The 16,926-nt window shown below is 38.8% G+C and overlaps 1 protein-coding gene across 1 annotated transcript in view; it reads right to left on the reverse strand.

Annotated features, from left to right (window-relative positions):
• The window catches only part of MAPK1 (mitogen-activated protein kinase 1), a 37,539-nt gene that overhangs the window by 17,518 nt on the left and 3,095 nt on the right, over positions 1-16,926 (reverse strand). The window contains exons 2-3 of the mRNA XM_074605856.1: positions 2,413-2,595; positions 531-720 (exon numbers count right to left, since the gene is read on the reverse strand). Coding sequence (XP_074461957.1) covers positions 531-720; positions 2,413-2,595 — 373 coding nt within the window. The remainder of the gene's footprint in view (positions 1-530; positions 721-2,412; positions 2,596-16,926) is intronic.

Genomic DNA, 16,926 nt, shown 5'->3' on the forward strand with positions numbered 1-16,926 from the left:
CAAGAATTGTAACAGCTCTAAGATCATCCTTCTGTAATATTAGCTAGCGCAGAGCCCATCACTGGAAATGTAAATTAGGAATGTTCTCTCTCCAAGTAATTGCTGTGCATTTAATCAGCACTGAATTTCAGATGCTATTTTAGTTGCCCACTAATATGAAGTCCTTTTCCAACACTGAACAATTAATAGTTTAAACACAGAGAAACCAAGACTTGGAATATATACAGTTTTGAGTTTACTTTCTAGGTAAACACAATTCTGCTTCAGACAAGTATTTTCACCTAGCTCTCAAAGAGGCTGTTTCAAAGTCAGCCTCCAGATGGAAACAGTGATGCACTCATCAAAATCGCATAACAGTGAGTTCTTAGTCACTCAAATCTTAATAATTATTTTATCAAAACCAATAACGTTTTGGCAATCTCTCCAGGATAAAAATCACATTAATCCCCAGTAACAAAACCATATTCAAGATTACAGTAGGTAGTTTAGGAAGATGATGGGAGCAAAATTTGTAAGAAATTTCAACTAACCTTGAGATCACAAGTGGTGTTAAGCAGCAAATTCGAAGGTTTGAGGTCACGATGAAGCACATTGGCTGAATGGATATATTTTAACCCTCTCAGAATCTGGTAAAGGAAATAACAAATGTGGTCGTTGCTGAGGTGTTGAGTCTTTAAGAGCTTGTAAAGATCTGTCTCCATGAGATCTTGCACAATGTATCTGTCAGGCATCAGATGTAAGGCAGCAAAACTAATGTGGTATCATGTTAGATATCAACAGACAGTACCAGATGAAACTTCTGTAACAATTTTTCTCTCTTGTTTGTCTGTTTCATGACAATTATGAAACTGTGTAGTTGCTTTTTGCTTTACAAGTTTTGAATAAAGTCAATCCTGTTACATGATGCAGCCCTTTACAGAATTAAGAGGCATCAGCATGCAGTCCTCAAATTAATCATCATAAACCTCTATTTCTTTATCTTAGAGCCTGATTTTCACTGGAATCTTAATGTGATCAGATTCCTATCCTGCTTGCCAAAAATAAAGACTGGTTTTTAGTTTAATGAATAAAAAGTTTCTGAGATACTTGGTTCCAGTTACATAAAAGCGTGAAGGTAGAAGTTCTGGTCATTTCCGATCAGTCTTCTCTGCCATCTCTGTACTTCAAAAATTCAGCTGTTGCTCTCCTTTACTATATAAGTATTATGCTAGATTGAAAACAACAGTCCTTTGCTTACCAAAATTAAATCCTAATATTTTCAGCTTAAGATTGGAATGAACTTAAAAAAAAGGGGGTTTTCTTTTTGCTTTGTCAGGAGTGAGTTAAGTAAAATTTTCTTCTCCCTTAATTCAATTTGGCTGCAAAACCCTTGGGGTGTAGTTCCATGATCACTTTTCACCGAAATAGGATTTTGTGAAAACACACTACTCTTGCCATTCCAGTGGGGTGTTCCCATCCCCTCCTCTGGGTATTCAGATTGGATCACACAACCAGGACATCTTCTCACAGGCACGATGCACTTACGTTAGTCAAAATGGTCACAGAAAGGCAACCTCAGAATCCCACATAAGACCAACTGAACTCAAATAATATATTGATAATTTATGAACTGGAAAACATTTGACCTAGATTCAATCCAATTTCTGCCTGCATGCACTTATGCCTTTTATTGGGCAGACATCTGCAAAGACCCGCAAAACCAATAGACACCAGCGCATACGGGCTTGGGGAAATTAAGCTGGCTGACTCCAAACTAAGCCTTGTATCTCCGGCAGAGTCTCCCAGCTAAGACCACTTCACAGGCTAGATATCCACATGAAGTCACATCTGCACAAAGCCAAGTTTCCCATGAAAGAACAATTAGTACAACAAAAAGTCCAGATCAATCATGTTTACCTACCCACGTGCACTTTCAGACTTTTCACATATGCAGGAAGCACTGCAAAACTTGGGGTTGCATTTTGTTTTATTTTAATCCCCCCCTCATGATGTACCCATTCTACTCTTTAAGAAAATTTTAGACAATTATGGAAGAGTCTGGACATTTTATTTTATCCTCAAGGCAATCAGATAGTTCTAACAACAGCTCTATTGAGAGCAAATATAGTTTTAGGATTAAGTGACTAAACTAAATCATCTCTACGATGTTGAGTTCTTTGCCTTGAAAGACAGAAATTAACTTCTTTTTTTTCTTTTCCTGAAAAAGAACAAATAAAAGTAGTGTTCATCTACATATCAAATCTATGTATCTATAAATCTATCAAACAGGACGAACTTTCAATTTACAATAATAGAAGCCAACTTTTATTAACATCTAGTAAGGAAGACGATGAAAAGAGAGAAATGATCAAAACAGAGAAGGCGGCAACCATCACTAACTAGGCAGAGTAACTTAAAACTTCGAAAGGATACACATCTTTCATTTGTTCAATAGTCGGAGCTCGGATAATATCATTTATTCCAATAATATTCTCATGCCTGAAGCGCAGTAGGATCTTAATCTCTCTCAGAGTTCTCTGGCAGTACGTCTGATGCTCAAAAGGACTGATTTTCTTTATAGCAACTCGAACTTTGTTGACGTTATCATAGGCAGAACTAGAATAGAATCAATAACATTAGTTATAATGAATATTAAATTAATTCAATTCAGAAAGCAAGAACGTGAATTCAATTGAATATAGGGGCAGTGCATTTGTTTTACATTTATTTTTATCAAATGAAGAGAGTCAACAGTGGCACATAGCTTTTAGTTTGATGGACAAAATCCTGTTGTTCTATCACCAACCTATTTGGGTATCTACAAGTCATTAGCTTTCCCAACTGACTTAGAGTCTGTTGATTCTTGGATACCTGAACAAAGAAAGAAATATTCGTCTTCTTTATCAGCCTGTGGAATAAACAAGTTTGAGTCTTTTCTATATGCTGTAATCAAGAAGTTTGAGAGAAAAAGTTCATCTTCCGTTAACCCATTCACTTTGGGGCGCCGAAAAGCCTTCAGAAATCATCTTTCAAGCAGCAGAATTCCACACCCTATGCCTAACTCCTGCAAGTAATTCCAACTGCCACAACGTTCTACTCCTCCATCGAGCTACGCTGTCGGCACCTCCATGAAGAACAGACATTGAAGAACAAAAGGGATGGAGAATTTGTGAAAACACCATTCCAAGTACAATCCCAAAGATAACAGAGATCAAGAAGAGAAAGAATGTATTAGACTACACATGTGAAGCAAACGCAAGCAGCAGTACAACAAGGTAATTGGGTGATTGAGGCCCACATTAACGAACACACTGGCTGCTGCTCTTACAGTACTGTGATTTCAGAAGCTCAGAACAGCATTGATAGCTATACAAATAAAGCAGTGTTTGTTCAAAACACCTAGCCATTTATGAAGAATATCACAGCCTAAGCCTAGTAAAAAGTCTCAGTAAAACACACACAGATTTCTAAAATTTGGACACAGGTTATTATTTAGTAAAAATGTTATGAATCCTTACAAGTTTTAGGATGTTTTCTATGGTCTTGCTTATATGAATGACAAAGCATCTCATTATAATAACTTCTCTTTGTATTAAAAGTATATGGTACTTTAATACATTAGAATTTAAATATGAGTGTATGATTCTTGTTCCTTTAAAATTTCTTTTTGCTCATTACTGTATTGCTTGGAAATTAAAAAGTAATCAAGCCTACATCTAAACATTTCTGTTAGTCTCAAGTGTTTCATATAAAAATATAAACATACTAGCCAAACAGGCTTTACATTCCAGCAATTTTTTACAATCAAGTCCCAGAACATTCTTCGATACCCTCTTAATTGGCCTTAGTCTGCTGAGATAGCCAGGTATCCAGTGATCAGGTAAAGCAGAATGAAATATGAAAATCCAATTAGAAATGGAGACCTAGAAGGAATTCAGATGCCTGGCCACGTCAAGGTTCTTCTACCACTAAGCAGATTTATGGTGCAACCAGGTGTGTTTGAGACAGTACGGCTACCCCTGCATGCAAGAGTGTTTAACATTTCTCACTTTCATTATTAAGAACGACACACAATTTGTGCCGCCAGTAATATCTTCATACAGCTCATGCATACGTAGTGACACCCTTTTTGCATGCTTTTTCTGTGGAATCACTTTGACCTGTCTGCATCCGTAACTCCAGCCTATAACCACAGGCAGACTGCACCATTTATTTGCCTCTAGAAACACCGAACTCAAATGCTCCACAGGGTGCTTTGAAATTCCACATGCTAAGCAAGTATTCATTCCAACTGTTGCTATTACGTATGTATGGATACCACGTTAGCAGTTCATAAGTCCCAAAATAGATAATAACAAAGTGCCATAACTGGAACTTGGCAGAGCCTTCAAGAATGCTTCATCTTCAGTAACATTCTTAGTTAATCAGTTAATCACCTGTGGTGTTTACAATATACCCGTAAAGTAAGTCACCAGCAGAAAACAAAACTAGAAATAATTCTGAAGTGTGAACAACCTGTATTTCAGAAAGAAATGAAAGAATCCTATGGACCATTTTATCATATAAAAACAAACCTCCTACCTCCTTCTTTGTATTGACTTTGGCATATTTTACTCTCCCACAATGCAGAATCTTACTTCCTTTCAAAGTACTGGACAGCACCAGCTATGCAGAGCAGAAAAAGGCAAAATGCCAATACTTACCAATTGATGCTGCTTAGATAAAAGCTCTTAATCTCTTACAATATTTGATAAATCTCTAAGTTATTGCTTCTCAAGCAAAGGTTGGTTATTGATGAAAAATATACATTTTTCCTCGTACAGATTCAGTGAACTTGAATCCATCAATTAAATATACAAAGATTTGCTCTCTTGTAGCCATTTCACTGACAGTTCTTGAAGCATTTTCTTAGCAAAAGGGTTATGCTGTTATTTAAAAAAGTATGGGTAATTTTGCGTTCAGATGGTTCGACTATAAAACACATGATTCAGCATGGAAAAAAGGTGACTATGTGCAGTAAAGATGCAATCAATTTCCTCTTCAGTTTATGTTCTGCACACAGTCATTTCTTCTCTTTGTATCAGAAGATCTCACCACATTAATGCAGCTATGCTCAGCTAAGGAGAGCAAAACCGAAACACGACCTAGTTGAAACATTCAAAGAGGCACAGGATTTATTTCTGTTGTCACACTTTCTGAAATATGAGCTTTTCCATAACTTGATTAAACATATGAAAGATTATCTCAATTCCTATGAGCAAGAAGCTAATCATACAAGCAGTTAGGTACGCTTGCTTATGCATAGTGTTTTAAATATCATGCATAATGCAGGTACACAGAGTATCTGTATTATAAAGTTAACACCATTTCACATTCTCAGTCACAGCCCCCAAAGCAAATAAGGCTTTGAGCAAACCCTGTGACCCTTTAAAAAAACGTGTTTTTTCAACTTGATGCGGGCTATAGGAAACTGTAAAAGCTACAGATTGGACTGAACTTCAGTAGAACCAATGAGTCATGTTCTTTCGTGCTCATGTGCTACAATCAGATACCTATTTGACCTGTGAAACCATATAGCAGTAACTGTTTCATTTACCTCGGAAACACAGTAAACTAACAACATTGGGTCCTTTACAGGTCAGAGTGAACCATTTCCCCAAGCTTTCCCTGTTCCTCACAACCTCCACCCTCCACCATCTACCATCAACAACAGATTTACCCACTACTCTCCAGAACTCTGCTGAAGAAAGATGCTGCTCATACACAGTGAAACAACTGTAAGTGCAAATCCGAAGCCTCGATGCACTAACTCACTGCAGTTAATATAACAGCTTATCACTTAACGCAGGATTCATCTTGCTTAGCCTTAGCTAGAATTAGAGATCTAATTTTACAACTAATAATCACCTGTGCTCCCCCTACAGTCCAAAAAGGAACAGCTCCACGTATACATCCCAGCCACCACCCAGCACGTCCTAAATTTAGATTATTTGCATTCTGGAAGCGCTGTCCCAGTGAGCACAGTCTAACCTCGTTGCCTAGACTTTCAGCTTCTACTGCATCTCACAACTGCTTCTGTTTTCACTGAGACAGTTAACTGGGACTCCTTCTAAAGGCAAGAACCTTCTATTAGCTAGACTTTTTTCCAGAGAAGATAAAAACCTGTGAAGTGGGAATAACAGTTTACATACTAACAACATTTAGAGTGCTAATTTATAGCTTTTAGTTTCTAATCATTAACCGCATGTACCAATCACTGCACAGAGAACTTTCCCTTGAACAGTCTGTGTGTCATTCACATTATGATTAATCTAGTTACTGACACTTTAAATATTCAGAAGGAAGGATTTATTTCCACCCCAATGATGTGCAGCTTCACAAGCTGATGCAACCAATCAGCTGTGAGTGTTATTTATCTGTAATGTGATAAATTTAAATATAGATTTTGCAACTGCCCAACTCCAGTATACACAATTTTATTCCTATTTCAAGCTGTGGTTCCTATATGGTGACAACCTGCAACAGCACCGTTATTTAGATACTTTTAAGACACCACGTGAAAATCAACACAAGCCCTAGCAGGACAGTTTATCATTCCTAATATTAAGTATCTTGTAAATATACAACAAAGTTTTGACTAAAACATCTTGCACAGCTATACAAAATAAACAAATGAGCATTTATAACCCCAGAGGTTGCGCCACACAACTTTTAAAGCCAGCGTTTCATGCTTCTCCTGCTCCGGTACCAACTTCCTTTTTAAAAAGAAGCCCAGGGTGGGGCTGTTTCCAGACGCAGCACCCAGAAAGCACACCACAGTATCTGAGCAGCCTACAGAAAACAGCATGCTAATTGCTCAGACGGACCTCTGACACGTAGCCCCTCTCCCATTAATTCCTTCTCCAGGAAGGAAAGCTTTTCACCAGACAGATCGGGATGAGTGCCAAAGCTCAGCTCCTTCTACCCACAATGGCTGCTGCGTGTTCTTCCACCCATTTCTATTCTCCACATGTTTCGCTTCGGAGCAGCCTGGAACAAGTGAGAGCATGCTGCAGCTGCCGGGAGGAGAGGAGCCAGCTCCTGGCAATACTCACATCCCACAGAGGGCTGTTTCTTCATATACCCGTGGAAAAACAACTGCCTACTCTGACGGCACCCCAGCCCCAGCGCACTCCTCTGCCACGCTGCCCGAGGGCTCACCCACCGCGGGATATTCTTCCAGCACTTCTAGGATTATTCACCTTACGGCTGGTTTACAGGCTGCTCTCAGCACATGGACGCATACACATAAAAACACACAGTGCTACCGGCAAACAGCCTAATTACAGCTCAGAATAAAAGAACGATTTGAAGTTTAAAAGGGATGTTTTATCAGTAGCTTTGTGTTGCTGTGGAAACAAGATTCCAAGGGCGTATCCAGGGATAAGAATCTTTCTGAATATTGAATAATTCTGCTTGCAACCAGGAGAGGAAAGGCAAAAAATAATTCCCAGCAAAGAGGATGATCTATGAAGGCGTTTAATCTTTTCCTTCAGTCTACATTTGTGGACAATGTAAATTGTGGACATTTCTACAACACGCTGACACTTAGCAAGTTAAAATGCAAATAGCTTAAACTTTTTTTTAAGACTGCTGTAATAAAAACAATGCAGTATTTTGATACAGTAATAACCAGCAGTACCATAACAGACTGTTCACTACAATTTTTGAGGGTGGGGGAAGGTGGTGTTATGGGTGCAGATTTGTGGAGGGAACTGTTTGGTTTTTTGATTGTTTGTGTTTGGTTTGGGTGGGGTTTTTTTATAATCAAATATTAACCCTTTCAGATTCTTCAGAACAATTAGTTTCTGGTTCTAGGTGATTAAAATACAGGGAGCAGCTACAGTGTACTATTGTTTTACCAAAGAGAAAAGACTGGAAAAAGGATAAAAGTAGTCAAGGACAGTTTTGGGTTTCAGGACATCCAGTAACGTGTCATGTTTATACCACTGAATATACTTTTTGTCCCCAACTGTAAACACCTACGGTTACTAGAAATATTTGTTACTTCGTTCCATTTAATCATAATATTTTTGAAGATAAGTATATTATTCATTAGACGTTTTTTATTAGCACTAACTTAACAGAATCAGCACCTGGTTTTAAAAGGAATATGTGCCTATTCATATTAAGTAAGATGGACTGTTCTATCACACCTCAGTTTATGAAGAGACAACCCATGACTCACTCAGAGCTTTTGTTTTGATTTATTAGCTTTCTCTAGAAGAGGTTCTCCAGAACTGAACATCTCCCAGGCTTCTCAGCTGTGAATTCAGGAAATAGACTACAGAAACATGGGCATCTTAATCTGCTTCTACTTTTCTCCATTAAAGATTCAGTTTTACAGACTAATTCCTACCATGTAGGAAAGGTAGTATATCCATGAAAATGGAGAGCTACCTAAACATTAGTTCCTTAAAAACAAAACAAAACAAAAAAAAACACCCAACCAAACAACACCAAAAAACAATGGAGCCTTGACGCTCTAGTTGCTTTTCAAACTATGAAAATATTATAATAACTTTAAGAACACGAGCACCACGTACTTTTTCATTCTACTCTGAGGGACAAAAGTCAAATAAGTTGTAATTCTGCACTTTTTAATTATCTATTGGTATGCTACAGACACCCCACATTGATTATTAAAAGACAGCTGTACGTATTATCTTCTCAGTCTTTGTGAAACATGCATAAGCACTAGTAGCTTATAATGAAAGAGGCCAAAAACTTGAATTCAAAATTGAGATACTTCAGAATAAGCTTAGATACATGAATTATGTAGTGAATTGCCAAAAGTTTGAGTGTTTAAGAAATGGATCTCTTCTCATCATTACCGGATTGCTGAATTCTCTACCATTCGTTGAGCATGTCAGAAAACTACCTGAAGGTATAAATTACAGGATGACCTCAGAGTTATCTTAAGCCTTGTTTTTGTTGAGGAAAGAAAATGGGGAAAGAATATGTGCCGCTGTGACATACAGCTGCCTGCAGACACTGACACTCGCTGACAATTTCTCCCCATTTTCTTGCATCTCATGCTACAAAAATGGCATCGGAGGAAGACTGAGCAACAAGAGAACACTGAAATAACTATATGATGTGATCCAATTTGCAGTAGTATTAATCTGGCCCTACCTGAAAAATCCTAATTGCACGCTATGTGAAAAATCTTGGGTTTGTTTCGGTGTTGTTTTGGGGTTTTTTAAGCAGTTTTACATTTGTCAGAATTCTAGCATCAGTGGATAGATTATTGCTTTGGGGCTAAGAAAACACAAATCCCTGTTTCTAAACCTTTTATTACAACCCCTCTGCAAAGCACCTGTCATACTTTACAAACTCCTCATGAGTTTATCCATACTCCTAATCCCTTTTTGTCTGTTGCTCATCACCAAATGATCACTGCTACAGTTTTGTTTTGATTATAGAAGATACAAACAAAAATAGTTTGTTTAGGTATTTCTTACAAAGTTGATTATTTTTTTCTTTTACAACAAGGGGAAAAATAAATATAATTTCTAAACCAGTGTCCTTCATTTTATCACAAGTCCATAGCAAGATGCCCAAGTGACCACTGCAGACCGCTCTATCATGCTTCTCCTTAACCTCTGAAGCATACCGGGTCAAAATGTAACTGCATTACCTTCACCTTTACAACATACTTTTTCAGTCACTTTTCTCATAACATTAAAAATCAATCCTAATATTAAAGGTTTCTGGCACAATTATGCCAACTCTTTCCTCCCATGACAAAAGTGAATAATTACTCATAAGCGATTTTACTCCTTGTCAGTTTCTGATCTACTACAGGTTATTGCTCTTCACACCACAAATTAAGGCACTTTTGTAATCTCCTATAGATTTGTTTTCATATATCTACTCAAAGAATTCAAACAGGTTACAAAGGTACGATTTTATTTTTCAGAATTTGAAAAGTAAAATCTGATAGAACCTTCCAAATTGTTACAATTTTAAACTACTTACCATGCACATAATAATGACTTAATAGTATAATTCCTTAGATCACTCCTAGTATTTTGAAAACAAATAGCTAGTCATGCAAAATGGAGTCTGTTAAATAAATTACTTTTGCCAGCTCATAATCCTGGGTGTGGCAGACCAGATGATTTGTGTTTTGTGAGCACCTACTAAGCAGAACTCTGAAGAGCAGCAATTCTGGAACTACACCTTAACTTTTGCATTAGAAAAATATTAGCCGTTTCACCCAAGGTTCTGTATTTTTGGCTAAAGATGTCATTTAATTTCATGGTGTTTTGATCAATTTTAGTTGTTCGAAAAAAATGATCACTTCTCTCAATTTCTTTTAATATGTATTTTTCTTTCTGTACCTTTAGCTGTGAAGCGCTCTGACTTCAAATCATCATATATGCCTACTCCATGCCACTTCAGTTCAAGTTGGTCTTCAGAAAATAGACAACTCTTACATCTTAGTATTTTGCCTACTTCTTGCCTTCCCACTTATCCTCCCCGTTTTAGAAGTTTACAGGTTCTCCGCTGCCAATGTTTCTTTTGATAGCATCTATGCCAAACTGAACATTTGGGCAAACTTCACTGCTATGTTTAAAGGCCCTCTGGCTATCTGCGAAATAAACCCCTCATTCTAAATGCACCCATTGCTTTTGATAAGATATTGTGATATTAAATATCAATATTTTTCTTCTCTCTGTATAAACTTAAAGCCAATTCCTGGGGGAATCAATTTCAAGGTAAAATTGTAAGCACTCAGCAACATGAGACAACCTAAGGGCTTAGTGAATTAAAAGGAGTGGTTGTGGTTCACTCTCCTTTTCGTGCCTAACAACCCTGCCCCTTTCTCACTTTTTTGGTTGGAGCGGTGGCTTGCTTTGTGAGAGTTCAGAGAACTGAAGCAGCTCCAAGTCAAAGTAGCTTACAAATAGCAACAGTAAAGAAGTCTTTACCGGCATGTTCCTAATTCCCTTCCTGTGTCAGCACTAGCACTCACAGAGTTTTGCGTCAGCTGAATCAACCTGCCACCTTTAAATTTTATTTTATTTTTTATGAAGTAACTTTTCAGCCAAATCAGTTTTCAAGCACAGCTAACTCTTCATCTGCATAAGCAGCAGCACAAGAGTGGAGGAAGGAATGACAGGACCCCACGCAGGGAAGGGAAGGCTGCCCCTTTAGAAGCAGCACAGACCAAGATCAGCACAGTCAGTCATGGCAACCACAGCCTGCCTGAGCCCAATCGCCATGAAAGCTAAACCTCCGCACACGAGCCCATGAAGTGCTGACTTCCTCCTCCTCTGCTCACAGCTTTGCAAGAGGCAACAAAACGCCGCCAGGCCAGTGGTGGCAGGTCAGTTATGTGAGCAGTGTTACCGCAGGGCCTGGAACACAACCGCCACCCGAGCAGCAAAGCAGACACTGTCTGTGTGCACGGGAATGCCTCCCTTGCTGGGGAGAAGGGAGAGCACTACCAGACAGCTGCGAGTCCTAATGGTACTAACAAATACCCCAGTGTGGTTTACTCTTTTGTCTGACAAGGTTCTAATTGATTTGCACCCCAAATACTCCTCCCAAAGTCAGCCTTAGAAAAAGGAAAAAGATTCAGACACTTACTATATTTTTCAGCAATTAGTTTATTTGATTCCACATGATATAAAACTTCAGAGGAGATAGTTCACAGTACTTCACTCCAAAAGAAAAGAAAGAAAGAAAGAAATAACTATACAAAATCATTCATGCATACTTAAAAGCAGAGGTTTTCCTAAACCTGTAAAAACATCAGTGCAAAATGAAAACTACCACAAAGCACTAGAGAAAGCAAGCTCATTGCTACTGCCCACTCTGCCATGGATAGTTCAGTATTCCACTTGCAAAACAAAACCAAAAAACCAAACCACTAGCATCAACTGTGCATCTCACCACTACCAGAAGTTACTTCCCTTCAGTATCAGCTTACGAGGCATTTTTTGCATGTTTTTTCCATCTTTTTAAAGAGACATGCCAACAGTAAATCCTAGCCCCTCAATATATTAAGAGTTTTGTTCAGACAGGGCATCAGCATTAAGACACGTTGGCTACTGTAACTAAAAGGAAGATATTTCACAGTTAAGAAACACTCAGAAAAATCCAATATAAAAGTCAGTCTGAATGTCATTTGGGGTTCTCTGCACCACCCAAATCCCAATAAACCGGGCAAATTCTGGACTGAAGCAGTTTGGGGAAGTATTGATTTGTGGTGCTCAAATGACTCTGAGTTTTGCTTAGGACACATCAGCAATATTTGGTGGAGCAAACTGCCTTCCCACCAAACAAGCGAGAAGTAAGGTACTGCAAAGACAGCTGCTAATTTTAAGGAAAACTGCAAAATGAAGTAATTGCATATTATAAACTGTAAGCCTAATTGCAAGTTGCTGGTACTTAAAACATACCCACAACACAGACGAATTACTTTCTACGATGTAACAAAAACTCTCATTTGCATTCTAATCACCACAGAGTATTTCAGTATTTTATGGAAATTCTCTTAAAATACAAAAGAAGAACTCCAAGAGAAGAGATTTTCCCTTAACAGAACTTAGGTTGTTGTGATTTTAGGCACTGCTAAACAAGATAGGTAGTAAAAACACATGCACAACTCCACTAAAAACAGGGCTGTCATGAAGACTCTGCCCAAATCTAAGAGAACGGTATTTCTAGTAAAGCCTTTCTACAAGCCATATATACGTATGCACACCGACAGAAATCAGCATTTCCTCCCCCATGGAAGGCAGCAGGGCCTGGGCAGGCACACGGCCGCAGCAGGCAGCAGCCGGGGCACTCCCCTGGGAAAGAGGTGCAGGCAGGGATGCTCTGGAACGGGGACCAACCTCCTGATGGAGTAGCAGGAGCCTCGGCTCACCCAACTATCTACCAACATTTCATCAAATAACCCCATCTGAATTAATGACATTTATTACTGCTTGGATCTTACTAATCTGCCTGGTCGAAGCCAATAATGAAGTAATGCATATTTGGCTTTTAACGTACCTTGCAAATAGATGAGTTTGAGAATAGCTTCTTTATATGAACAAAAGTTGTAATATAGCAAAGGAAAATAAGCTCCTGTCTGAAAAGGAGATTCATTCACAAGCAAACAACTCCTTCTAATAACTCACCTAACAATTAATAGAATCTAGGTTTGACACAGATAAATCACCCGAAACAAGCTACACTTTGCTGCATTTCACATATACTATTAATTTAATTTACCTTACACCATAGTAAAAGTAAAGTTATGGCTCCATATGCTTCATTTGAACAATTTGGACGTCAAAATCAAATACAATTGAAGCAACTTAATTAAATGTTGTAGGGTTTGGAGGTTTTTTTCAGGCTTTATTTGAAAAGTTCCTAAAATACCTCACCTTAAGAGCAAGTAAAAGTATTTTCTAGACTACCAGAGCGACATCCAACTTTATCCATTGGCAGTGCCCGCTCAGAGCGATGCAGGCTAACCATGGACTGGGCTGCATTATTAAGTGCATAGCCAGCAGGTCAAGGAAAACGATTACTGTTGTGAGGCCACATCTGGAATACTGCATCCAGTCTTCCTCTCTCCCAGTACTGGAACAAGTCCAGCAGAAAACCATTAGGATGCATGGGGGGCCGAAGGACATGACATACAAAAAAAAAAATTGAGGAAACTGGGTTTGTATAGGCTAGAAGGGGGAAAAAAAAAAAAAGGGGGCGGGGGGGGGTAAAGGATCTAATTGCTGTTTAAAGTCACATAAAGAGGGATTACAGAGAAAACTGATCCAGACTCTTCTCAGGGGTAAGACGTACAAGGGCCAAGAGGTGATGGTCCCAAGTTGCGGCAAGAGAAACTCTCATGTTTTTAAGGGCAAAAGTTTCACAGGGCAGTTGCTTAAACGCTAGAACCAGAAGCTGCCCAGAGATGTTGTGGAATCTCCATCCCTGGAGATTTTGGAAATATTGAGTGGACAAGTTGAGCAACTTGATCTAATTTTGACATCAGCCCTGCTTTGAGTAGGAGGTTGGACTACACGACCTAAGGCTCTTTCAACCGACACTACTCTGTGAAATACTCCATACAAGATGTCATAAAATATTTTTGTTAAATATCAAATTGATTAGTTAATTTCACTTCTAGATCACAGCTGAAAGCTATGACAAATCATCAACATAAAAAGCATTAAAAAAATTACTATGTTAGCAAAGTATTAGTTTTCAACTCAAGTTGAGCTGTACACCTACTCAGTTGGTAAGTATTAACTATGGGCTGTAGAACCCACTCCTAAACAAGGAGCTCACTGAACTAACAGGGCCTGGTGTCCTACAAATACACATTTCTGGTCTCGAGAGTACCAATAAATCCACCCGTGAAACTGGGGCATCTGTCATGGCTCTTTGGGGGAGTCTGACTTCTCACACGTGACCTCCTGATGCAGTCTCCTCCTCAGGGGAGCAGCACATAGGATCTCTTCACTCTATCAAAATACCTATTTTTAAGGAACTTGCAGAAACTTTCCATCTTTAAGACTTCTGCTATCTGTCAGATTTGATGGAAGGCAGGCAACAGGTTCAAGAGCTGTATATAGGGACACAGGAGACAGACCGATGCAATGACATACAGATACTATGAACACAAAAGCCTTATTTCCCTAATAAATCATGCTTAAAAAAATAACACAAGTTATCTTTATCTGTTTCCGTGGGCTGGATCATGCTATGTTAAGAAAATGTTTACTTATTTATAAAACGCAAGTGTCCCTGAGTCGCACTCTTCACCTCTTAAGCTTGCATCCCATTCCTTTGGGCAGATGGGAGAAGTTGCTACCTCTCATCTTCCATCAGTCTTAAAGACAGCTCGGAGGGGAGCAGGGAGCTGCTGTCGCGGCCCCAGAGCCTACTGCACAGCTTGCCGACTGCCTGCCGCATCACCGGGAGAGCAGCAAAAGCAGCTCCAATGGCTCCGCTCCGGCTTCCGCATCAGGTTAAGCAAGTGCTAGAAGTCTGAGTGACTGAAGGGAAACGCTTACCTTACCTCAGCCTTCTCCTGGGAGGAAGAAGCTGATAACTAGCCACCAATTACATTCGTTAATTCTCTGCTCTGATCCCTGCACTAAGGAGGACCTGTCAGGGTTGGCTAACTATTTTCCTTATCACACAGACCAACATGTTAATTGCCAGGTATCAACACCCATACCAAACCTGTGCTCCCTAAAAGCACACATAAACAGGGACACGAATCTGTATACTTGCTCTGTCTCTCCAGATCAATGCAATAGCTAACACAAAAAATTATAGGCTGTTTCTGATCTTTGCCACTAAGCAGTCCACCCCAGATCACCAATCTGACCCTCACAGAGGGATGCAAACGCTACCTTTTTGTGTAACATTGGACTATCTCGAAAGAAAATATTATGCAACCATTGATCCTATCAAGTTTTCTATTTTCATCTTTTAATATAAAAATGTATACCTTGCACATGGTTCTATTGCCAATTTTTGTTCTGTTTAAGCCTCTTCATGGATATACTTCTCAGACTTCATTTTAAATGATCTATCCTCTAAAAGTAGGCTCTTCCTTGACAGTAGAAAGGAGCAGAACTTTGGAAAAATTACTGCCTACTGTGTTAAATATTCTTTTCAGTATTACTTTAACATTCATCTATTGACTACCTTAACTTCCAATATCACTCTTCTACAGCACATCAGTAACACAAAGATGTCTTTGTAAAAAACCAGTCAAATTCAGGCCAAGAACTACAAGATTTGAGTTTCAAGATTTTCTTCCAACTGCTTTCATGTTTATTATTTATATGCAGTTACTTGCAGCAGTGATAATACTTCACGTAAGCATGATAACAAAAAGGACTTCCAAAAAACAGAATATCCCTGTCACGCTCCCATTCACCATTTCTTTCCAGAAAGCTTACTTGTTTTAAACTCCCTAATGAGCATCCTTGCCAAATTACCACTGAGCAACTGGATAAAGAGCAAGTCACACTGGAAACTTAAAGCTCAACATAATCATATTTTTGTCATTGTTTCAGTGCATTTAAAGTACGGCCTGTTAACAGGTTGATTTGGGGGTTTTTGCAAAAAGAAGAAAAAAAAAAAACCCAACCAAACAAAAAACCACACACACATTTGGGAAGGAAGAAACACTCTCAAAAACCTTTCACACTTTATTGTGTCTGAAAGGTAGTTCTGAAACTGCAGACTTGGTCTGAAAAGTCAGTCCCAGCTGACTCTGAGGTTGATGATCCCCTATCACTGAAAGTCACATAAAGAACTTCAGACCAAAACCCCTGAAAACAGCTCTTAAGCAATAGAGAAGAGGAAGAAGAAATAATAAACACAACATTTGCATATATTTGGATAAATTAATTCAGAGTAATAAACATGACTGTATGACTAAACTGCTCAAAGACTGTCCTGCAGTCCTATAGAGTGCTGAGGATTTTGGCTAAAACTGTTTGCGCTGTGGTCATCCCCTATTTTTACAGGCAGAAATACTGAAAAGAAAAAACTAGGTTGGAAAGGGACACTGACATGGATATGCACTTATTACCCACTGCAACCCCAGCAACAAAATTTCCAAGTAAGATGCAAGCCTGTATCAAAGGATGAACATTTTTGGCAGAGTTTAACTGGAGGACATGAAGATGTGAGTTTGCCTGATAACATGCTTTTTCTGCTTACAAAGCTGAGAAAGTGCAACCACAACACAGCAGTAAATATACTGCTCTGTTAAGTTTATTTTTACTCAAAACCTGATTATGTTAAAAATGACTGCACTAGGGAAAACAGTTAAATGCCTTTAAGGGTTTTCAGATACAGATGAGAGAACACTCGCGTAGAATCTATTCGGGCAACATCTTCCTCTGTTTCCTGTGCTGCTGTTTTATGTTGTGATCA

This window comes from Larus michahellis, chromosome 13 (assembly GCF_964199755.1).
Source record: "Larus michahellis chromosome 13, bLarMic1.1, whole genome shotgun sequence".
Lineage (NCBI taxonomy): Eukaryota > Metazoa > Chordata > Aves > Charadriiformes > Laridae > Larus > Larus michahellis.